The 25,821-nt window shown below is 41.0% G+C and overlaps 1 protein-coding gene across 11 annotated transcripts in view; it reads left to right on the forward strand.

The window, feature by feature from the left end:
* Nucleotides 1–25,821, forward strand: part of ranbp3b (RAN binding protein 3b) — a 97,306-nt gene that overhangs the window by 47,231 nt on the left and 24,254 nt on the right. For 6 of the 11 annotated variants that reach the window (XM_078198443.1, XM_078198438.1, XM_078198445.1 and 3 more), the window contains one exon: nucleotides 8,859–8,992. In XM_078198443.1, coding sequence (XP_078054569.1) covers nucleotides 8,859–8,992 — 134 coding nt within the window. Of the gene's footprint in view, nucleotides 1–3,427; nucleotides 3,521–8,858; nucleotides 8,993–25,821 lie in introns of all 11 variants that reach the window. The other 5 variants (XM_078198435.1, XM_078198441.1, XM_078198439.1 and 2 more) reach the window with 1 other exon arrangement.

A 25,821-nucleotide genomic window follows, 5' to 3' on the forward strand; every position in this document is an offset into this window, starting at 1 on the left:
ACCCCACCACCTTTTCCTTCCTGTCTATTCTTCCTAAACGCCTGATACCCCTGGATATTCATCTCCCAGTCCTGGTCACCTTTCAGCCACGTTTCTGTAATGGCCACTAGATCGTACCCACTTGTGCTGATTTGCACCATCAACTCATTTACCTTGTTCCGAATGCTTCGTGCATTCAGGCAAAGTGTCCTTATTCCAGCTTTTATCAGGACCCGCTTTGATGAGTCGCGAACACCCTCTCCCTCTACTCCCTTATCTAAATTACCGCCTTCATTCACTTGCACCCTCTCCTCTACCATTAATTTTGTAATTCCCCTTACCCCTGCATCCTCCCCCCCATCAATTAGTTCCTTGATCCTAGTCAACTCTTCTAGCTCCCCTCCCCCCAACCTATCTAGTTTAAATTCTCCCCAGTAGCCTTAGCCAACCTACCGGCCAGGATATTGGTCCCCCTGTGATTCAAGTTCCACCCGTTTTTTGTATACAGATCACCCCTGCCCCTAAAGAGGTCCCAATGGTTCAGGAACCTGAATCCCTGCCCCCTGCACCAGTCCCTCAGCCACACATTCATCTTCCACCTCACTCCATTCCTGCCCTCACCTTCCCGTGGCACAGGCAGTAATCCTGAGATTACTACCTTTGCTTTCCTCTTTCTCAGCTGTCTCCCTAATTCCCTGTACTCCCTTTTCATGACCCCTTCCTCCCTTCCTACCCACATCAGCGGTACCAATATGTACCGCTACCTCAGGCTCCTCTCCCTCCCACCTCAGGATTTCCGGGACGCGACTAGCGACATCCTGGATCCCGGCCCCAGGGAGGCAGACCACCATGCGAGAATCTCGCCTACCTCCGCAGAAACGCCTGTCTGTCCCCTTCACCATCGAGTCCCCGATTAATACCGCCTTCCTCCTCTTTTCCTTAGCCCTCTGAGTTACAGGGCTGGACTCCACTCCGGAGACACAGCCACTGCTGCTTCCCCCAGGCGGGCTGTCCCCCCCAGCAGTACTCAAGCAGGAGTACTTGTTGTGCAGGGGCAAATCCACTTTGAATGCAGTGTCCACTGATTCATTCGATGCCTTTTGTAATTGGTGGGCACCAGGAGCTGTTTTTTGTTTCGACTTCCCCTGACCTGATTTTGAATTTAATTTGTCTAAAGATTAATTTGGATGCGGCTCTCTCCCCTAAATTTTGACTCGTGCTCTCCATGTGAGAGGAGACACTTTGTGTATCTCTGAGCTGGGCTCTGCTTAAATCCACGCGTTCATCTCAGATTTAATCTTTTACACGTTTGCTGCTATCTCCTGCTATATCCACTCTCTGATGTGTATCTAAATAAAATCTGACACATTTCAGCCAGAGACCATTTGAAGATAATCATTCTGTCATTACCTGCTTACATATCTTTGTGTTATCGGAAACTACTGGAGCCCATTCAATATCTTTCATAAATATTGTGAACAATAGGAGTTCCAAGCCCTGTATGAAATGACCACTGGGCAGTTCTGGACACCTCATAGAAACAATAGTACAGATATGAAAAGAGCAAACAAAGAATTATATGGGAATTTAATCATATTTATGAAGGAAAGCTCAAAATGGGGCTTTTTGACCAGGTCTGGGAGAGTTATGAGGAATGTAATCTGGATTTTCAAAATTATAGGAGGTGTTGTAAAGGTAAATTAAAATCTTATTTTCAATGATTAGTAAATTGTTATGGAGTTGGATTCATTATCACTGGAATTCTTTTCACGTATTAGGGCAAGGAATGCTTAATCACATTCTTGTTGAAGCAAACATCATGACCTGATTCAAAATAAGATTAAATAAGCATTTGAAAAGAAACAATATGAAAGGACACAGACTAGATTAGACAAGGTAGTTCATGGTGAAGCGCTGGTGCCAACACAAGCAGGGTCGGCAGGGTAGCTGTGTCTGTTGTAATTTCTATCAACATCTTTTGAAAATGTCAGTAAACTATACCTTGGTTATGTGCAGAGCAGTTTTAAAAATGGGCTTCATTTTTAAAACATAAAAATTGATATCTTTTATTACCATGTAGCTTCTGGGGTGTCAAAGTTTTCTCTTTCCTGAGATGATACTTTCTCTGACAACAGCACACAGCTATAGAAAAGCATGTGAGGTGTGGGTTGGGGGAAAGCATGAATGCAAGTTGTTGTTAAAGTAGTCCAGATGTTGTTCTATATATCTGTAATTCAGGCATATGTAAATTTGTATAGGATTTCGGTGACTTGATCATAAAGAATGTGGAATCTATGTTTTATAATGCGTTTTTTGGATAGAATGTCATACTGCTGTATTATGTTCACAGCAGTTATTGCACCATAGAAATAATTATTTGATGTAAACAACCAAGTCCATTTGAATTTGATGTTGACGCCAATTAAAATGGTTTAAAAGCGAGTTTGTCGTAGGGAATTAGTTGCTGCTGTTCATGCATTCAATTTCACTAATGGAACTGAAACATGGCTGTGTCCGTTGAACACCTTAAGGGAGATTCAGGGCTGCAGTCTTTGAAGAAGAGCACCTCGTGCATATCAAGTGGGGTCTTGAAGTCCATTTTAAAGGTTGGCTGAAAAATCTGATGCCATTGTATTCACAAATTGAAGCACGTTTTCTGCGTTCACCATGTTCTAATGCAATATGTTGCACAGTTTTGTTTCTATCATGGCAGTTCCTTCAGCAGAAACTGTAGTGAGCTAAAATTGTATTACGGAGGTAAGTATTTGGAATCTTGCTCGTCCCCATACTAATAGATTATACTGCAGACGATGATCACATGCACAATCTTGTTCCACATTTCTACTTGGTCATTTGACCACTTACTTTGTGATATACACTGGTGAATCACTTTGCAGTTGCCACAAACTTGTACCGTTTGTTTGTCTGCGACATTTTGACAACCATGGAGGGGGAAGCTTCAATGTTGCAGATACTAGAGGGTTAAATCTTCAGTTTCTGAACTCTTGTATGTTAGCAATGACTGCCTCCTCTTTTCTGTTAGGCATCTTTTTGGTATTAAACTGCAATGCTGATGTTTAAACAGCTTGCTAATCAGCGCAGGGCATCATTGCTCAATCTCCTGTATTAAGCTTGCCTCTACTTGCAGCTTTCCTTACCTTGTGGAAATGTACCTGGCTAGAGGTTGTGTAGATTGGCAAGAGATGCTTTTCTGCCAGTAAAATTCATCACTCAGTGTTGCAAGTTGCGCACTGTCCCTGTTTTGCTTTTTAGCAACGGGATCTGTACCCGAACATTGTTCGATAGGAGGAGTGACTGTTTTGGAACAGTTCTCCTTAACATTACAACACAGTGTTGTACTATACTAGAATTGCAGCTTTATTCAAAGCAGCATGCTTGAATAAAAACAAAGCTGAGGTGATGTAAAATCAGTTGTTTGGTCTTGCAGGTCTTCCTAGTCAGAAGTCCAAGGAGCAGCAGCGGAGCGTCCTACGTCCAGCTGTCCTGCAGCCACCCCAGTCGAAGTCCTTTACACAAAACGGTAACTGGTTGGAACTGCAATTCCTCTTTCTACTGTATAACCTCTCGGAGATTTTGTTGCCAGTCTGCATTTGCTGTTAAAGTTGCATTCCCCTTACAATTTTCATCAAATTTAAATGTAATCCTCAGAATAAACCTCACCTGAAATATGAATTCAAATTTTGAGATGTTTGCTTTAGTCGAAATATTTTTTTCATTGGTCTTTATGTTGAGTCTTGCCAATGGTAGGGATTGGCTCACTCTGAAATGTTCCATGTTCCCAACTCCAGCTAAGTCAGCTGGTGTTGGAAACTCCCAAATTCTCCTCCATTTTGTGCTCCTTTTTTTCTTTCCTTTTCTCACATCTCCTTTCCCACTATCAACATCCAAGTCATCCTCCTGCAAAGGATTGATCTTGATGAAAGCACCAATGAACCTTATTTTGTTAAACTAAGGCCAGGATTATTTTTGAGAATGTCCCTGTTAAAATTTTAAATTGTAGGGGAATGTACCTTTAACCTTCACTGATACACAGACTGTTCATCTAGTCGACTCAACAGCTGACATACTTTAAACAGCATCCAGGGGAAACCACACCCTTTACAAAGCCAGGATTCAGACTTAAACCACTGGAGAATCTACGTGAACCACCATAAAGAAAATTTCATTTTATACTGTGCCTAGGAACCAGGGCCTAACCAGTAAGCCAATTATCATTGAACATATGGGAAAGATTGGACCATCTAAAAACAACATGAAGTGCAGGGCTCTGAATAATCATCATTATTATAACATGCACAAGAACCCTGGATTGTGCTGCAGTTAGTTGAATCGTGGACACTTGGTATAGTCCTCTATGAGGGCTAGTGATGCATCATTTTCATCCATCTGCAAGCTCCAAATGATATGCTTGCTTTTCGCAAATTTATATGCGCTGCTCTCATCCCCTGGCACATTCCTTTCACTGGCAGTAGCTTATGCTGGACTTAAATGATCCTTGTGCTTGGGGTTCTCAATTCACAGTAGGAGCAAGGGCAGCTGTTGTTGATGCCTTGGCAGCTGTAATTGGTGGAGCAGACTCTGTATCCCTGCAGGCTTTGAAAAAGAAGAAAATCAACACAATGCAGTAAAAAGCAAAGAGGATAAAAGGAATGAGTAGCGAACATTTTTTTTTAAATGAAGAATTAAAGAATTATAACAAGTGAAATCAATAGAATCAAAGATAAATGGTAAAACAGGATCCAAAAGAGAAAATAACATTGAAAACCAGTAAAAGAAGTAATGAAATTGGGGAAGAAATGAGAAAAAATAGAGGGAAAAACAGTGCTCAATAAAATGGAAATTGAAGAACGAAGAGAGGAATTTGACTGCACTTCAGGCCATGCTGTGGCCTCTTGTTTCAAAATTTCAGAATTTCTTGGATCTTCCCAAACTCAGTCTCTCACTTTCTCTGTTGATAGCAAAGTGTTGCTTCTAATCCCGTTCAGTGATTGTGAACATGTTAAAGTACAAGTTGCATATTGTATAAATCATTTTTTAAAAAATCCTCTCAATACAGTCTGTTGATCTGGAGATGATGGACATTCATTGCATGGATCAGTACTGATTGTTATCAACTAATGTTATGGTTTTTGGCAAAGCTTTCATTGGTGTAGCATTTTGCCAGTCTTTTTATAGATAGTTTGCCTTTTTATACATTTGTTTATTTCTTGTTGCCATCTCTGTAATTCTCCATTGGATGGAGTGATGTGCAATTATTTCCACCTGCAGGATTGAATCTGAATCTCGATAGACTCATTTTCTTGAAATGTTGGTGAACATATTTGTGCAGTGGAGAAAAATGGGACTTGTATCCATGAATGTACTACTTGGTTTAGAATTCTGTATAACGCATGTTGAGTGTGTTGTATAGGAATGTTGTCCTTGGGCCAAAGATTCTGTATTTTGGCGTTTCATATATGAAAAAATACTTAGCTTGTCCATGTTTCATATGCAACAGAACGACATTGGTCTACTGGCTGTGCATATTAATAGCGAATTACAGCTGAAGTTCCTACCTCTTTAACAACATAGCCTCAGAACCTTTGGTTAATTGGTGGGATTCTGAAGCATCAACCATGTTTTTTATAATGTTATTTATGTAATTTTTATCATTGACGGACATGAAGCTGAAGGGGCCAATTGGCCTGTTTGTGTATATCCCAAGCAATCCCATGTAAGAAGTGTATCCTGGTGTAGTGAGACTGCAACGTGACCAACCATCCAGTTATGATTCATGTCCAGTCAAGAGTAGGCTCTGGATGTCCTGTACAGTGCTCACCTCACAAAACTCATTCAGTTATAATTTCCCTCTGCATGTATCCAATGTCTTTGGAAAGTTGCTTGCCGTTGTCCATATAAATATTTCTGTATACGTTTCTTGACCACAAATGGCATGAGGGCGATGGAGCATGCTTGAGTGTGATTAGTTTTGCAAAATTGATGTCTCATTCTTTGAGAAAAATACAGAACCTCTTGCAATACATTTAGCCACGTTCTGGCAAACTTAACAATCTGAATCAAAACCAATAAATGCTATAATTAGTCTTACTGGATTTGTCTGCACTTTATTTTTTTTTCAATCAGTGGAGTCTCAAGTTTGTGCAATGTCAGGTATATGTTTGCATGTTTTGTAGTATTCTGTTGTGGCAGCTCACCCTAGTACAGCTTAAACTAAATGTATGCTTTAATTTTTGCATTTTTGTGTGACTGAGCTGTTAGTTTGTGAACAGTTGTAGAATGGGGATATAGCTGTTCGAGAAGAATTTACAGAAATGGTTCATTAAAGAATGAAACTTAGCTTAAATAACCAAGATTCAGAGCTTTACTTCAAAGATGCACACACCAGTTAGGAAAGTTAATATGATGAAAGGGATAGGATCATGCTTGTGTTGAGTCTGAATTCCCGTACTATGATTTACTAGTAGACAGTCATGGAAGTTTACAGAGACAGAAGAAAGAAAAGCTTGCATTTATATAGCACCTTTCATAACCTTGATGCCCCAACATCCTTTACAGCCAGTGATGTAGGAAACTACAGCTCAGAATGAAGCAATTCAGCCCATTTTGTCTGTGCTGGTTCTTCGTTAGAAAAATAAAAACATAATCGCGAAGCCCCAGTGTTCTGCTGTTTCGATGACTTATCTACTTTTTCCTTGATCTCTACCTCAATTATTATTTCTTGTAAAGTCAAAATAAAAACAGAAAATGTTATTAATACTTAGTATGCCTGGCAATATTCAGTGGAGACTTAAACAGAGCTGATGTTTCAAGTCTGTCATCTTTCATCAGTTATGATGGAGGGCCACAGACCTAAAGCAACTCTGTTTTCTCTCTCTCCACAGATGCTGCCAGACCTGCTGAGCATTTCCGTCCAGCAAAATATTCCATGTTCTCTCAATCCTCTACATAAAGAATTTTACTGAAAACGAATGCCCAAAAATCTGAGTCAAAAACAGTTACTTCATCAAAGCTGCTTTGAGAGTCTGTTATTCAGCACAACCACTGTCATCTTACCTAACTATCATTGATGACCTAACTTAAAGAACGCTTTCTTTACATTCCCTTGAAAAAATATAAACAGACCCAGTAATATCTCAGCAATACTCATTGCACCCTCTCTACAGATCCGGCTCTCGTTTAAGAGTGAGCCTCGCCACCTCAGCCCCTCTGCCCTCCTCAAAATTAGGCATTTGTTCTACGTGTTCACTATCCTCGGGAATTTATTTACTCCTAATTTCTAACTTTGCTTGAGGCATGTGCATTTATTTTCCAATTCTGTGTGGCTCATTAATTTAAAGACCTGTCTTATATATTCGTCAATCTTTTCACCAGTGAACAATAAAAATGTTTAATTGCATGTTTAGTGCCAAAAGGACAGGAATCATCCTGGCCATTTTTCTCTGAAACCTTTCCAGTATGTCAGTCTTCAGGTAGGGTGACCAAAAGTACACACCTTTACTTGTCCTCTTGCTATGTGTGTAGGTAATATCCAATTATAAATATTCATTACTGATATTTATCAAAAACTTTTACTTTTGTAATGAATCTCATTTAGAAATTGAAATCTGAATTTTTGCTTTCAGCTTAATGTTTTTAATGACCTCTTGGTGATGCTGTGGACTAAAATTTAGTGATTCTTCCATGTCATAAGCTTGACCCATCGTCTTCTCGATTGAAGCACTGCTCAGTTGAGAAAATGAAATGTATATTCATCGCTATAAACATCTGAACCCTTGAGCTTTAATAAGGAAGTCATTTTCTGTTGGCTTTTAAAAATACACAGCTAGGTAAAGGTTTACTTTGAAGGATATTTCTTGGATTACAATTTGGCTTGCTTGGATAGATGAGAAATATCACCTACCCAAACTGTAAATGTCTTGACTTTCCCTATATTTCCTCCTTGACAGTTCCGCCCTTCAACTATAATCCTGCAGCTGGGAGTACAGAAGGGCTGCAGAACGGCACGCTCCCGAACTGCTCACTAAATTTCCTTGGTACTGAGTATCCAGGACACTCTCCAAAGTGGGAGTCACAGAAGAAATACTGGGTAAATTCAACAAAGCTGTTCTTGCTAGCACGATGACACTTGGAATAGGAGCATGCAACATTAGATAAACACCTCTGAAATGGTGATTCCTGTTAGTTGCCCATGTCAGGTTTTCAGCAAAACTTGATACCGATTTTAAAGTGTGCTTTATAAACTACTGAGGCTGAAATCAAAGTAAAAAGGGGTTGGACAGCATTGAAAGAGGTTGTGTGAGGTTTTATTTTGTTACGGAGGAGGCAGGACCCACTTTACCCTCCCATACTTATTGTTGGTTTATATGGCTATTGTCATGCTGTGAGGTTGTCTAGGATGATGGTTGTTTCTACAGTTTTAGCAACTTCAAGGAAATTGAAATAATTAGAAATGCAGGATAAGCTGTGACCATACTAAATTCTAACTGAAAACTTTCTGCTGTAGCCTGCATACCAACTTTACTTCAAAGTGCTTAATCAGTTGAGTTTGTGTAAGAAAGTATCTCTGAGCATTTCTACAAGTATTTGCAATCCAATCTCTTGTATTACAGAAGATCCGTTTTGTTTACTAAATCCAATCTGAGGAATTTGCTTCCCAGTTTTAGATCGTTTCTGTTATGTGTGCCAACATTCTGCCTTGTGAAATGGATGGGTCACTTGGAAATGCAATGCCGAATATGCTGCATACCTGTATAGCCTTATCTTCCAGCCATATCCTGATAACTGTCCTTTTTCAAGTAATTCAAAACTGAGAGTGGCTCATTTGAATCTAATTGAAATATTATTTATGTATATTCCAGTTGCCAGCAGTGGCACCAATGGTGTGAGCAAACAAACTGAGGAAGGTATCACAGCTTCTTCTGTAACCTTGAACAGCACGTCAGACGAAGAGACTCCATCTACCAACAGTTCTACAGGCACAGTTAGTCATACGGTATGTAACACGGCTGGAAGCTATTGGAATTTCTTGAGTTTTGAAACATGTAAACGTCTGTAAATGTCTAACAACAATACAGATGTGGCCTACATAATTTTTATTTTCTTAAATGTTGACTGACCTAACTCAAGTAAAACTGGCTAAGTTATGGATCCTGGTGCCTTTTTTCAAGATTGCATGTTGACCATATTAAATTTGCATCTGCCTGGTCATGTGGATTTGCCACCAAATAGGCAGTCAGTCTTGTACAACCCTTCAGACGTCAGTATATTGACAGACAAGGGTATACAACAGAAACTGGTAAAGACTTTGTAGTTCTCTTTGACCTAGGTGAGGTAGAAAATTGGATGAGAGTTAAACCTATATGCTTCAGTTACATACACAGCCTTCACTGTCCAGAGCGTTGGAATTTGCATTATATTGATGCATCAGTCTGCCGTTGGACTCCACCCAGGTTTTTTGTCAGGGTTTGTTCCCTTAGCCTTCTACTATCCTAGGGTGTCCAAAAGGCAGTGGAGCTATTAGCCGATAGTTGGGAGTTTGGTTGATGAACGTCAGGGCCTGCCCACGTGCCAGTGGTCCTGTACACTGCACATCTGAGAGCCCAAATCTCTTGAGTTCCTCTGAAGCTTTAGTCTGGTACCATGATGGACCCAATTTCCATGTGTCGCCATGAGGACGCACAGCTGAAGACTTGCCAATGGAGATGTTGTGTACTTGTAGGGAATGACTTGGGCTCAATATGTAACCTTTCCGTCAACTCCTGCAACCAAGCCAGTGCCAAATGTGCTTTATATATTTTTGGACTCAACCATGGAGGTCAAGAGGGTGATCCTGATGTTTGGGCAACTCAGGGTCTCCATAAATTTTGTAGAAGCTTGTATCCTGGAGAGGACATTACGGTTTTACTACAGAGCTTTAATGCAGTAGTTATGAAAGAATAAGCCCAACTCAGTTGGCGTAGAAAACAGGTGTCTCCAATGGTGGGAAGGACTATTGTACCACACTGGTCAGCCACCAAAGTTGGGCAGCCCCTGACTAGTAAGGTGCTGACCCGCGATCGTGCAGCTGTTTCAATGGGTGCTTGGAGCTTAGAGTCTCTCGACAAGTGCCTTTGCACCAGGCAAGCAAATGAAACAAACAAAGATAAAGATGATGCCAACGCTTCAGTCGGTAAGCTGGAATGTCAGGACCACGTGCACAGGACTGACAGAAGACTTGCAGCTGGTCAATGACACGTGCAAGACAGGAACATACATCGAGACACCATCTAAATACTGCAGTCTCAACACATTGAGTGTGGAAAAATGCTGACTGGCTTGAGGCTAACATCATTCGTGATGGAACTTCCAATTGAAGCCAAATGGCCCACTCTCATAAATTACGAGAGAGCTCTGAGCTAGAAGTCTCTGAATACACAAAGCCACTTGAAGTAAGTCCGGCAGAGCACCAATTATTATCATAGAATCCCTACAATGCAGAAGGCCATTTGACCCATCAAGTCTGCAACGAGTCTTACCCGAGTATCTTACCCAGGCCCTATCCCTGTAACCCTACACACCAATTATTATTGGTTACAACTTTGCCTGAATATCCACACGTCCTTTGACACAGAAAATAGGTGGATTGGCCATGCTGAATTGCCTTAGTGTCAGGGGGATTAGCAGGGTAAATAATTGGGATAGGGCCTGGGTGGGATTGTTGACAGCACAGACTCGATGGGCCAAATGGCCTCTTTCTGCACTGTAGGGATTCTATTCTATCATAGAAACCCTACAGTGCAGAAGGAGGCCATTCGGCCCATCGAGTCCGCACCGACCACAATCCCACCCAGGCCCTACCCCCCCACATATTTACCTGCTAATCCCTCTAACCTACGCATCTCAGGACTCTAAGGGGCAATTTTTAACCTGGCCAATCAACCTAACCCGCACATCTTTGGACTGTGGGAGGAAACCGGAGCACCCGGAGGAAACCCAAGCAGACACGAGGAGAATGTGCAAACTCCACACAGACAGTGACCCAAGCCGGGAATCGAACCCAGGTCCCCGGAGCTGTGAAGCAGCAGTGCTAACCACTGTGCTACCGTGCTGCCCATAGGGGCAGGTATGAAGGAATCAAAAAGGCAACAGGTCCATCAGCAAAGAAAACAGTTTTATTGAAAACAAAGGCCAGGCTGGTGATTACTGACTGCAATAAACATTTGAAGAGATGGGTAGAACACAACAGTGCGAACACTGTCACCGAGGAAGCTCTAAACACCATAGAAAGCCTGCCTGTCATGGCAGAGCTGGATCTTGAACCCACAATGGACAAACTTATCAAGGTTATTGACTTGCTTGTCATGGGCATAGCTCCAGCCTGAACTCATCAAGCAAGGGAAACTGGCACCCCTGCAATATCTGCACAAAATTCTCCACCGACGAGAGGGAGGAAGCAGTTCCCTAGGACATGTGTGATGCAAAGATTATTACATTTTACAAGAACAAGTGTGATCACAGCGATTGTAACTACGATTGAGGCATTTCCCTGCTGAGTTTCATTTGAAAAGTGTTTGCCTATGTTGCCCTTGTCAAACTGCAGATCCCAGCTGAATGCATCTAGCCTGAAAGCCAGTGTGGGTTTCAGAACTGGATGTTCTATGATTGACATGATCTTCTCAGTCTGGCCGTAGCAAGAGAAATGTCATCAACAGAATTGACCACGATGCATTACCTTCATTGATCTCACTAAGGCATTCAACCATGTGAGCAGAGGCAGTCTATTTAAGCTGCTGAAGAAAATTTACTGTCAAAAATGCTTTCTATGATAACATGTTGGGCAAGGTTAGCTATGATGGAGCAACATTGGAATCCTTTAAAATCTGCAATGGGGTCAAATCAGGGTTGTGTTCAACACAGACACACTTTGGCATATTCTTTTTGCTGCTGTCATATTTTAAAAATTCATTAATGGTATGTGGGTGTTGCTGGCTAGGCCAGCATTTATTGCCTATCTTTAGTTGCCTTTGAGAAGATGATAGTGCAATGCCTTCTTGAACCGCTGCAGTCCCTGAATTGTAGGTACACAGTAAGAGTTTTAACAACACCAGGTTAAAGTCCAACAGGTTTATTTGGTAGCAAATACCATTAGCTTTCGGAGCGCTGCTCCTTCGTCAAAGGAGCAGTGATCCGAAAGCTAATGGTATTTGCTACCAAATAAACCTGTTGGACTTTAACCTGGTGTTGTTAAAACTCTTACTGTGCTCACCCCAGTCCAACGCCGGCATCGCCACATCATGTAGGTACACTCACAGTGCTGCTAGGGAGGGAATTCTGGATTTTGATCCAGCGACAGCGAAGGAATGGTGATATATTTCCAAGTCAGGATGGTGAGTGACTTGGAGGGGGATCTCCAGGTGGCAGTGTTCCCAGGTATCTGTTGCTCTTGTCCTTCTAGATGGTAGTTGTTATGGGCTTGGAAGGTGCTGCTTAAGGAGTCCTGTGAGTTCCTGCAGTGCATCTTGTGGATGGTGCACAAGGCTGCAATTTTGTCTTGGTGCTGGAGGGATGGAATATTTGTGTCAGGGATAGCAGTCAAGCAGGTTCCACAGGTATCTTGCTAGGACCCCAACTGTTCGCATTAAATAATGATTTGGAAGAGGGAACTGAATGTATTATCTCCAAATTTGTAGATGATACAAAGTATGGAGGGAGGGTGAGCTGTGAGGAGGATGCAGAAATGGACAGGTTGAGTGAGTGGGTATTTGCATGGCAGATGCCGTATAGTGTGGATAAATGTGAGGTTATCCACTTTGGTAGCAATAATAGGAAGACAGATTATTACTTGAATGGGTCCAAATTGAGAGATGGATGCTTAGTGAAACCTTGGTGTCCTCGTGCATCAATTGCTGAAAGGAAGTGCACAGTAAAGAAGGCAAATGGTATGTTGGCCTTCATAGCGAGAAGATTTGAGTGCAGGAATAGGAATGTTTTACTGCAATCGTATAGGTGTTGGTGAGGCCACACCTGGAGTATTGTTTGTCATTTTGGTGTCCTTATCTGAGGAAGAATGTTCTTTCTATAGAGGGAGTGCAGCAAAGGTTTACCAGGCTGATTCCTGGGATAGCAGGTCTGTCACATGAGGAGAGACTAAGTCGGTTAAGATTGTATTCATTGGAGTTCAGAAGAGTGAGAGGGGATCTCATAGAAACTTATACAATTCTAACAGGGTTAGACAGGGTAGATTGAGAAAGAATGTTCCTGATGCTGGGGGGGTCCAGAACCAGGGGTCATGGTTTCAGGATAAGGGGGGGTAAACCTTTTAGAACTGAGTTGAGGAGAAATTTCTTCACCCATAGAGTGGTGAATGTGTGAAATTCACTACCACCGAAAGTGGTTGAGGCCAAAACGTTGTGTGATTTCGAAAATAAATTAGATGTAGGTCTTGGGGTTGATATGGGGGGAAGGGGAGATCAGGATATTGAATTTGATGATCAGCTATGATCATAATAAATGGCGGCGCAGACTCGAAGGGCTGAATGGCCTACTCCTGCTTCTAGTTTTTACGAGATCTAGCCAGGGTAAAATGGGACCAAAGATTGACAGAACATCAAATGAATAATGTCTAATAATTCAGTTGAAGTCTCGGTATATTTCAGTAAAGATGAAAGGTAAGCAAATAAAATCAATGCTCATTGGTTGACAAAGGATACAAAGAACATGATGAGACAAAACGCAACTGCATGTTGGGTGAATTCTTCATGCAGGAACCAGGCCAAATACAATAAGTTGAAAGGTGAAGTGAAGAGGAAAATAAAACAGGCAAAGAGAGAATACAAGACTAGAATAACAGGAATATAAAAAGGAATCCAAAATTCTTTTACAGGCATGTAAATAGTAAGCACGTAGTAAGGTGGAGTGGGGTCTATTAGGGACAAAGGAGGTGTTGATATATGCTTAGTGTTACTGGGCACAGGTTGAATATTAATGAGTACTTTGTATCGGTGTTACCAATGAAGAGGATTCTGACAAAATATTGAAGAAGCTGAGATGGTAGAGATAATGGATGGAATGAAAATTCATTGGAAAGATGCACTGGAAAGGCTGATTTTGTATAGAATTGATAAGTCAAAGGGAATGGGGAGAGAGCAGGAGTATGGTGTTGAGATAGGAGATCAGCCATGATCACATTGAATTGCGGAGCAAGTTCTGGGGGATGATGATTGGCTGAATGGCCTACTCCTGCACCTATTTTCTATGTTACATCTCCTGGTCCAGATAACTTACATCCCAGATTGGTAAAGGAAGCAGAAGCGATGATCGCAGAAGTGCTTGTCTTGATCTTCCTTAGATATGAGGGAGGTGTCAGAGAATTGGTAGAATGAGTAGACATGTAGCAGATGGAAGTTAATAGAGAAGTGTGAGGTGATGCACTTGGCAGAAGGAATAGAATGAGGCAATATTGACGAAATGATACAGTTCTAAAAAGTGTGCAGGGACCTGGTGCATTTTTGAAGGTGACAGGACATATTGAGACAGCAGTCAGCAAAGCATAAAGGATCTAGGGATTCACAAATACAGGTATGGAGAACAAAAGCAGTGAAGTTATGCTGAACCCTGCCTAAAGCTCTGGTTAGGCCAAAACTAGAGCATTGGATCCAGATCTGGTCAGCACAGTTTATGAAGAACGTGAGGATCCTTGAGAGGATGCAGAGGAGATTTACTTGAACGTTTCCAAGAATTGAGAATTTTAACCAGAAGATTAGGTTGAAGAAACTGTGATTGATCTCCTTGGAGCAAAAGAGATTGATTTGATCAAGGTTTACAAGGTAATAACAGGTTTAGATAAGATAAGCAAAGCAAAACTGTACCTACTACCTGTGACTACAAGATTAGGGGATGCAGATTTAAGGCTTTTGGCCAGAGATGCAGAAGAATGTGAGGAAGAAATTTTTAAGTGGTGAGTGGAAGTGACCTGCAACACTCTGCCCATGAAGCAGAGATAGAAACATAGAAAAACTACAGCACAAACAGGCCCTTCGGCTCCACAAGTTGTGCCGAACATATCCCTACCTTCTAGGCCTACCTATAACCCTCCATCCTATTAATAGAAACATAGAAAAACTACAGCCATTAAAAGCCTCAAGCCTATTGCACAGATCACTCCAATTAGGATAATTGTTAAGTCTCCAGACACGCGCATCTCCAAGGGAAAAGTGAATAAGATAAATAATTTTAAAAAAGAAACTGGATGGGCACTTGGGCAAAATAAACTTCCAGGCTGTGGAATAGAACAGGGGAAAGAAACTGATTGGATTGCTTCACAGTAAGCCAGTATGGAATCAATGGGCCAAATGACCTCGTCCTGTGCCAGAATGAATCTGTATGACCAGTTACCAGTGTGTATGTTTTCCAGCCAGAATCGGTGAATGCAGATTAGTAATAGAATCCCTTGTTGACTTACTTATAAAGGATCAAGCTGATTTTACCACTCCCTTCATTTTCCTACCTGGCAAATTAAGCACCAACGATTGAACCTGAAACGTTCCTGATCTGTGTTATTAATTCGGTATTGCATCTCATTACAATTTAAGAGTTTCATTGAAACATTTCGCAATAATCTGTTCGTAGTTCTTACAGGTGCACATTGTCCCCTATTATCCAGGATTATATCTTTTGCTCATTTTTCCCTTGGAGATACGCACGTCTGGAGACTTCACAATTATCCTAATTGGAGTGATCTGTGCAATAGGCTTGAGGCTTTTAATGGCTGAAGTGACTAAAATATACTCATAAAGTTAATTGAAGAAAATTAAATATAACAGAATTCAGAAGATATTGAGGGTACAACACTAGACAGAAAACTGATAAGCAAATACCAGAAAGGGATTAATTTACATGCTCCAATGACTTCTCCTAAAGAATAATTATAGTTCTCTCTGTTCAATCAGCATAGTTTTAATATTTATGCTGCAACGATAATCCCCGTTTTCTCCTCTCCCTAATATATGCCTTTTGTAATTTGGAATTGAATGGTTATGTATGTGCTACATAAAGCATAGATTACAAACTCCATTCCATTGAGTTCCGTCTGAAAATTGCAAAGTCAATCTCTGAGTTACAGCAGGTTTCTATTCTTATTGAACTTAAAAGCTAGGTGCAGCAGATGCTGCAAATCTGAAACAGAAAGTGTTGCAAATGTTCAGCAAGTCGGACAACATCTATATATGAAGAAAGAGCTAACGTTCTTGTTTCAAGCACAGTCCTTCATCTGCTCTTCCCAAATTAATGGCTTTAAAACTGGTACAGTGGTTAGCACTGCTGCCTCACAGCACCAGGGACCTGGGTTTAATTCTGGCCTATCTGGGTGACTATCTGTGTGCAGTTTGTACATTCTCCCTGTGCCTGTGTGGGTTTCCTCTGGGTGCTCTGGTTTCTTCGCACTCAAAAAATGTGTGGGTTAGGTGGATTGGCCATACTAAATTGTCTCTTAGTGTCAGGGGGATTCGCAGGGTAAATATGTGGGGTTAAGGGGATAGGGCCTGGGTGGGATTGTTGTAGGTGCAGGCTCAATGGGCCGAATGGCCGCCTTCTGCACTGTAGGGATTCTATGGAAGTAAGGTATCCAGCCAGTTATCCTTCAGAAGTAAATATCGTCAATAATAATGAAGTAATATGAAATTCAGTGACTAACACCTAAAAATGTTCAGCAGTGGTTCATGGTGTTTCACTTGAAGCAGAGTAACTGGTTCCAATTACAAACACAATTTCCCATCTTAATTTAACATGCATTTTGACTGTTAGTAAACTTTTATTGACATATTACTTACAAAAATAATGGAGGATTTATTACAAGAATTAGAAAACAAAAATTGGTTATTTACATTAAGATGGGCCTTGCAGTTGTAGCAGGGCTTCAACTTTGTTGTGGAATTGAAGTGCGTTTTGGTTTCAACACTTGAAAGGCCACCCTTTTTTTTACAAGTCTCTGGATGAAGTCACAAGCTTACAACAACAGCACAATAACATAAAATGCTAGTGTAAAGCTCTCAGCAGACAAATTTCAGGTTATGGGAGCTGTGTTTATTAACATAGGCTGGGGCTAATCATGAATCTGTTGGCCATAAATGGATAATCTTTAGAAATGTTGCATAGGGAAAATACATAGCCTGTGCAGTTGAGCAATGGGATTAATCCTTAAATGGATCAAAAATAAAATGAAACATAGATTCTCAAAAAACCCCAAATGTTTGGAAGGTACCTATTTGACAGAATATGAATTATACAAGAATTATTTGTCTTAAAAGTAAACTTGGAGTTTGATCTACTTCATTTTTAAGGTAGAATTTGCCAAGTTGCAGTTTGAGAGATTTATAGGTTTAGATTAATCTTCTGTCATGTCCAAGTAATGTACGTTGGCCATAAATAAAACCAGTTGGATACTAGCTTAGAGTACTAAATCAAATAACTTCATATTCCAAAACTTGCGGGAAAACTGCATTACCATAGGTAGGCCACACTTTGAATGCTGTGTCGTTGTAATGTAAGGATATAAAGGAGTTGTCAGCCCCTAGACATAATACAGTAGTTGATCCAAAGTACTAATGGAAAGAATCAAGGAACAAAGTGGCAAGCATTGTCCTTTCAGCCTCCCAAATAAAACTTGGTCGAGAATCAGTAAAACTTGCATTCATTTGCGCTAGAACAGCATGATGAGGTAACCTGGTCAGGGTAGCAAAGAGTAAATTTAGGCCAAACATCATTAAATATTTCCAAACAGCTGAAAAGGAGGGGTGTTCCTAAGAGGGGCGTTTGAGGCCAGACATTGGGCTCATTTTCAGAAACAGCTAGATGTTGTCATGGATGATTGCAGGATTGCTGAAATCAAATGAATTGAAACATCCTCTTTATCTGGATGTACTTGGTGAACACTTCCACCACTCTTTTCTCTCCTAAGAAATAGTGGTTCACATTCCTACTTTATAATGCGCATATGAACCGACTTCTGTAATAATCACTCTAATCATTCTCTTCCTGGTGGCCAAGTTATATGAAAATCCAGTTATGTTTCACCATAATAACAAGATATTTTTGTTAAGTTTTAAAATGCAAAAGCAATTTAGTCAGAATAGGCCAGGAACATTTGGAATTTTTGCGATCCCCATACGATACTGACACAATCATTTTTAATCACTTGAGTACAGCATTTCTGTGACAGTAACTTGATGTATATGGAAACAATGGGAAGTCCCTCTCCTCAGTTTTTCATTTGGTTCAGTTTTCCTACCCCAAACATTAGTATGGACTCTGAACCCCTTGGTATAAAGAGGGCCATTTCTGAATGAAGCCCATTAACATGTTACTATTATTGGATTTGTAGTTCATTGATAGCATTGCCTATAGAGTAAGCATCCTTTTTGCCTGATAGGATTTCTGTTTTTTCTCACTTACACAATGACAAAAGTACAATACCTCAGTCTTACTCCCGTGACTTTTTTCTGTCTGGTGCTGTTAATGCTAGCTTTCATTATGATGGCAGATGACGTTAAACTTTTGCCAAATATTCTTTTCGTGTTCAGCAGAAAAGGCCATCGTCTGAATGAATGTAACTTCACATGTATTCCATAGGGGTTCATTAGAAACTGGTAATTACCTTATTAAATTGACACAAAACGCTCTTGTTCTCCTATTGTTAGCATTTAAGAAGAAACAAAACATTTTCATATAGTGCAACTTCGGGCTGAATTTTAGCAGCCAAAAACTGGTGATTTTTGGTTGGGCCGGAAGTTAAAATTTTAACAATTTCCACCACAACCTCCTCCAACCCATCCACTTTCAGTTTTGATGGAGACAGGATAGGGAGTGGGTAGCTCCCTGGAGGTGAGATGACAATTTAAATCTTTTAATGAGGCTGGCATTTAACCCGTTTCATGGGATTAATTGTGGCTGGATGGATAACCAAAGGGAGGTGAGGGCAGCAGCTTCAGGGAGAAAATAAGTGTCTTCATTGTCCTGCTTCTGGGCCATGAGGAGCAGGAGGCTTTCGGTCCCCACCTCACCACATCTAAACTCTCAATCCCTGTCCCAGTACAAACATCCTTGTTAACGACCCCAATAGATGTTACTACTGGACAACTCAGATCCCAGGATGAAACCTAGTTTGATCGATCCTAGCTACTATTTTTTGTTTAGAGTCATGGATGAACAGAGTCACAGGACTGCCAATTAACTTTTAACAAAAAAATGTATTAAACAAAGAAAGATTAACTATAATACAATACTCCTTCACCCCAGCTATACCTTTATAGATATATACGTATTTATAAGGATGACATAAGTTACAAACTTTACCTTATACTCTGATTTTCTCAGTAAGTACACCATCCATGTAAACCAGTAGGCCAACTGTGGTCAGACACACCACACTCTGAAACCGAGTGACGGATGTCACCTAACACAACTTGTGGATTTCTCATCAAATCCCCTCCCAGATGCTTGTCACACTTCGAGCCAGTTGGTCTCACTGGAACTCTGACTTCCACACAAGGGTTTCCAAACTCCAGCTTCGAAGAACATGCTTGAAATCTTCCCCCAAATGATACTTTCTCTTGGATACTTTCATCAAGGAGCTACCTCCAGGATTTCGACCTCTCCTTTCGGTATTCCTGTCAAGGATTGCCATGTACACTCAAGCTTCCACCCGATCTCTCAAGTTCCCAGCCATGCCAACAGAACTACTGCTTCACAGGCTGTATTAAGGTGTCACCAAACTTTTGATTTACCTTGGCTGTCTGGTATTTCACCTCGCTGACTTTAAATGTGGTTCTTGTGGCAGTTTATTTATCTCAGAACCCTTTCTCTGCTTTTTACTAAAACTTCTAAACAATCCAAAGATGTGCAGGTTAGGTGAATTGGCTTTGCTAAATTGCCCTTAGTCTCCAAAGATGTGTAAGTGAGGTGGATTAGCTATGGTAAATGTGCGGGATTATAGGGATAGGGCGGGGGAGTGGGCCTGGGTAGGATGTTCTTCGGAGAGTTGGTACAGACCTGATGGGCCGAATGGTCTTCTGTCCTGTGGGGATTCAATGATTCATCCAACAGGATCTTGTTTAACTTCTTGTTCTTTGTTTCTTTAATATAACTGTCTTCCTGAGACCTTTTCTTGTCCCCCACTTCTTGCTTTTTTTGGAACCTTGTTTTGTTATTTTGGGAAATCTGCTCTCTGCCATTCCCTGTGTCCAGCTTCTTCTGTCTCTAGCTTACAACTAACTCAAAAGTTCTTGCTGTTGCAGTTTGCTTGAAATCACGGAGTAAGAAGTCTAATTTTAAGTTGACAAAAGCAAAAATATCGTAGATGCTGGAAAACTAAAATAAAAATAGAAATGCAGATCAGACAGTATTTGTCAGGGAGCATTGGATGGCAACAGTGGTTAGCACTGCTGCCTCACAGCGCCAGGGACCTTGGTTCGATTCCCTGCTTGGGTCACTGTCTGTGCGGAGTCTGCACATTCTCCCCATGTCTGCATGGGTTTCTTCCGGGTGCTCCAGTTTCCTCCCACAGTCCGAAGGATGTGCTGGTTAGGTGCATTGGCCATGCTAAATTCTCCCTCAGTGTACCCGAACAGGCGCCGGAGTGTGGCGACTAGGGGATTTTCACAGTAACTTCACTGCAGTGTTAATGTAAGCCAGTTGTGACACTAATAAATAAACTTTAAAACTGTGAAGAGAAACAGGATTAGTCTAGAAAATATCTGATGAAGTTCCACATAAAAGATTCTGAACTGTAATTGAAGCTCATAGATTGATGGCAAATTATTGACCCTGTAGGAAACTTCCAGGTCGGTGACCCTGCATCAAAATGTATATGTCATTTTGGTCATTGACAGTCCAGATGTACATCTGCAGTTAACCTAAGGAGTGAGAATTCTGTCAGCTGCAGGGTCATCTCTTTACACACAGGCAAGAGTTAAATTCTAATCATGCGAGTTTTAGTTACTGTTTTCACTTTAGCATGCTGTTAAATTTCTCAACTAGCCTGTTCGGCTGAAGATTGTATGCAGTGCTTATGCTGTGCTCTTCGCACGGTTGCATGATTAATAATTATTAACCCAGTCAGGTAGAATTGCTGAAGGAAATCTTGAAAGAGGAGGGCAATTATGGCTGCTTTGTCTGATTCAAATGTTGTTGTGTCTGTTGACTGATTGGAGAGTTCACTGTCAAGGAATACCTGCATATTGTTGAACCTGGATCTCTAGATTTTCTCACACCTTCCCTCATGCTCTCTCCGAACTCATCTCATCTATGAGACCCGCTTCTTGCTTCTGTGATTCTGTTCCCAATAAACTGCTGAGCACCAAATTTCTCTTCCTGGCCTTTGTGCCTGCAAACATTGTAAATGGTTTCCTCTCAGAGACTATGCCATTCACTCTTTCAAAGCTGCTGTCATTGCAAAATTCTGTCCCAACTTTCTCTGAAAAATCGCAAAGATGCTGTTAACTCACCCAATCTGTGCCCACTCTTCCGCAACTCAGTTTGATTCACTTCAATCAAGCTTCTGCCCCTCCCACATTACTTCAATGACCCTAACCAAAATCACCAGTGAAATCAGATTCTCTAATTGTAATCATGGTCCATGGTCTTTTATTACCTTCTGTACCTCTCTGCAGTTTTTGACCTAGTTGATTAAAGCATCTTTATTCAGCATCTCATTGTTGCTATCCATCACAGTGGCACTTCCTCCCACTTGGGTTCACTGATTCAATCAAGTGTGAGTTTAGTCAGCAAGAGCTTCTTTTCCCATCCCCCATAGTATTACCTCTGGAATGTTATGAATTATCTATCCTTGATTCTGGAATACTCCCTTCGGTTAGAAAATTGTATCTCATTCCACAATTTATGATGGTGACAGAATATGTTGTTGGAAAATTGTCACAATCCAAAATTAAGGATAGGGTGACTGAACAACTTGAACATTTTTAGCTGCTCGGAAAAAGCTAGCATGGATTTGTAATGGATGAGTCATGCCCGACAAACCTAATTGAATGTTTTGAAGAAGAACCCATTGTACTGGACAAGGAACTTCCTTTGGATGTCACTTAAATGGACTTCTAGAAGATATCTGATGAAGTTCCACATAAAAGATTCTTAACTATAATTGAAGCTCATAGATTGATGGCAAATTATTGACCCTGTTAGGAAACTGGCTGAATAGAAGGAGACAAAGTTTTCCGATTATGGGCAGCTGCACTTCGTGGCAGGATGTGACTGATGGTACCTCAAATATCTGTTCTCATCCTATTTTCAATTGTCTTTAGCTCTGACGAAGAGTCATGCAGACTTGAAATATTGGCTCTGTTCTCTCCCTACAGATGCTGTCAGGGATTTTATCGCATTTTCTGCTTATGCCTCAAAAAACTGTGTTGGTTCCTCAAAGATTCACAATTCAATAACAACTTAGATGATGGGAAAGAAAGCCACTTATCCAAATTTGCTGCTAACAAAAGAAAGAGGCAGCATTGCCAGCACTGTGGGTGGAAGTGTAAAATTACAAAGAATTAGGAAGTGGGTAAAACTGGCAAGTAGAGTTCAATGTAGGCAAATGTGAGGTCATTGATCTTCGACCTAAACAGGATAGAATAGAGTACTTTCTAAAAAGCAAACAGCTCAAAACAGTAGAGGTCCAAAGAAACTTGGGGCCCAAGTACACATCATTAAAGTATCATGAATTTGTTGGGGAGATAATCAAATGCTGGCCTTATATCTAGAATATGGGGATGGAAGTCATGCTTCCACTATACAAAGTCATGGTGAGGCCACACTTTGAATACTGTGGGAAGTTCTGGGCAAAATAACTTCAACAGGATGTATTGGCCTTGAAGAGATTGTAACATAGATGTACTGAAATGCCACCTGGACTCCTCGGCTTAAGCTATGAAGAGAGATTGGCCAAGCTACGAGGGTTGTGTTCACTGAAAACTAGAAGGTTATGGGATGATTTGATCAAAGTTTTCAAGATATTAAGAGAAACAGGGTGGATTGAGAGAAACTATTTTCACCAGTTGAGGAGTTTAGAAATATCATTTAAAAATTAGAGCCAGACCTTTTAGGAATCAAATTAGAAAATACTGCTACACGCCAAGGGTGGTAGAAGTTTGGAACTCTCTGCTACTGATGGTAATTGATGCTGGATTAGTTAATTTTAAAACTGAGATTGATAGATTTGAGTTAACTAAATGTATTTAGAGATATGGTACAATGGTGGGTATTCAGAGTTAGGCTGCAGTTCAGCCATGATCTCACTGAATGGCAGAACTGGCTCAATGGGCTAAATGGCCTGGTCCTATTAGTGTGATCCCTTCTTCCTCTACTTACATGCTGTCCCTTAGGAACATCATTTGAAAACATAGGCTTAAATTCCACATGAATGCTGGCAACACCCAACACTGAAATGCTGGCCTTGCCAGCAACATCCACATCCCATGAACAAATAATTTTTAAAAAACTACCTCTGCATCACTTGTCCCTACCTTTGTGATGTCAAACTGCTTTGTCCACATCAGCAATCGCCTCTAGTTAATATAAAAAAACACCAAAGGCATAATTTTTATTTCCACCGCAAACTCTGTTCCGTTGTCACTGACTCCATCTCCCTCCCCAGCCACGGCTTCAGGCAGAATCACATTATTCGCTATCTCAGCAATCGATTGGATAATAGGGTGAGTTTCCAGCTGCTTATATTCTCTATCATAAAGCCCACTTACCCATACCTTTGTATTGTTGACCAATTCTGTCTGACTTCTGTTGAGACTCTCATGTTTTCGATATCTCCAATTTTGACTATTTCAGTGCTCTCCTGGAGGACATTCCATTCTCCCATGAATTTCAGCTGAATCAAAACTCTGTATCCTATCCTGCTCCAAATCCCAGCCAATATCACCTCTGTCCTACTGACCTAAATTGGCTCACAAATGGTGCAACTTAAAATTTTCATCTTTGCGTTTTAATCCTTCCATCCATAACCTCCTCCAACCACACTTCCCTCGATCCAAAATTCTCCATTATTCGACTCTTTTTGTGCATTCCCTCTTTCTTTTAAGACCACCAACCTCCTTTAAGGTCCTTGGGGTGGCACGGTGGTTAGCACTGCTGCCTCACAGCGCCAGAGACCTGGGTTTGATTCCCGGCTTGGGTCACTGTCTGTGTGGAGTCTGCACGTTCTCCCCATGTCTGCGTGAGTTTCCTCTGGGTGCTCCGGTTTCCTCCCACAGTCCAAATGACACGCTGGTTAGGTGCATTGGCCGTGCTAAATTCTCCCTCCGCATACCTGAACAGGCTCCAGAGTGTGGCGACCTGGGGATTTTTGCAGTAACTTCATTGCAGTGTTAATGAAAACCTATTTGTAACACAAATAAGTAAACTTAAACTTTTTCAAACCCACCTCTTTGACTAAGCTTTTAGCTCTCTATTAACTCCTCGGATTAGATTCATGGCCACCATTTAATTTCCTCTGTAAGGTGTTATTAGAGACTTTTTTTAACATTAGTGCTGCTATATAAATGCAAGCTTTTGCTGTCATATGGAAGCCAAAAACACTGGTTTTGCTTTTCATGATACCAGCAAATTCTGCTTTGTCTATTATTATGCAAGCATTGAAGGAAATTATGGGATTTAGAGCTGAGATTCATTAGTATACATACTGACCCCCTCTGTCTATTGCCCATTGATGACATAACGGATCATAGCAATTAGGAGAGGAAAGGGGGTGGAGGAGGTCACTACAGATCCTTAAACTTTGGAAGCGGCCATGCAGAAGAAAGAGAATTGCACAGACTGAATTGGTGCACAAAGAATGAAACTGTGTAGTCCCAGTCCAACGCTGGCATCTCCACATCATAGTCCCACAGAGCCAAACTACGGTGGAGGTAGCTGGCATATTGAACTGGAGTGCTTTACGACATCCTCAGGATGTGAATGACTCTAAATAAATGCAGGTTTACTTTTTTTCTTTCTTCAAATGCCTTCAACGTCAAGGAAAAAAAGAGGGAATGATGTACCACAGTCTCTGTCACAGATGATACTGTATGTGTTTGACCAATTCAGACTCTGATTTGAGCAAGGTGCAACTCAATTTGAAAGGATTCAGTCACAGGAGAGGATGACTTAGAACCGGGAGGTGATGGCACGCTGAAGGACCAAGAAATGAAAGGGAGATTTGGGGTGAGCTTGGAAAGAATAACTGGATCACACACGGGTTTTTTTTTTAAGAAAGGGGTGATGAAGGCCTTTTTAAGAGTATGAGGACAGCACGAGTCCAAATAAAGCCATTGGCATCATTGTTCAGGACAGAGTGAAAAAGGTTAATAAGTGATCAAGAGTAGGGTGGAGAAGGGTTTGAGAGAGCAAGACGCCCAACTCATGAAATAAATTAGTTGAGAGAGGGCAAGGAGATTTAAAAAAAGCTAAAATGAATGAGGATGCTGTGGCGAGATAGCTGTTGGATAGTTTCTTTAAAGAAATTCACTGTGTCTTTTAGAGATTACAGGGCAGGGGAATGTGATTTGTTATGGAGAAAAGGAGTAGTGTCTTGTCCTTTCCCACCAGTATTATTTTTGTGCAGAAAGAGAATTTGACTATGGGTGGGACACGCAATATTTAACATGTTCAAACAAGACTTGACAGTGGTTGACAAAATCAGTCATGTGCTGTATGCTTTCAAGTCTGTTATTCAAAGGGTGGAAGACCAAGAGTAAATTTGTTGAGGGGGGCGGTTTAAGATGTTGCAGACAGAATTAAAGTTACTGAGAAGATGAGCATCAGCAATGGTGCCATAATGGATGGAGGGTCACC

The sequence above is a fragment of the Mustelus asterias genome, chromosome 26, assembly GCF_964213995.1.
Source record: "Mustelus asterias chromosome 26, sMusAst1.hap1.1, whole genome shotgun sequence".
Taxonomy (NCBI): Eukaryota; Metazoa; Chordata; class Chondrichthyes; order Carcharhiniformes; family Triakidae; genus Mustelus; species Mustelus asterias.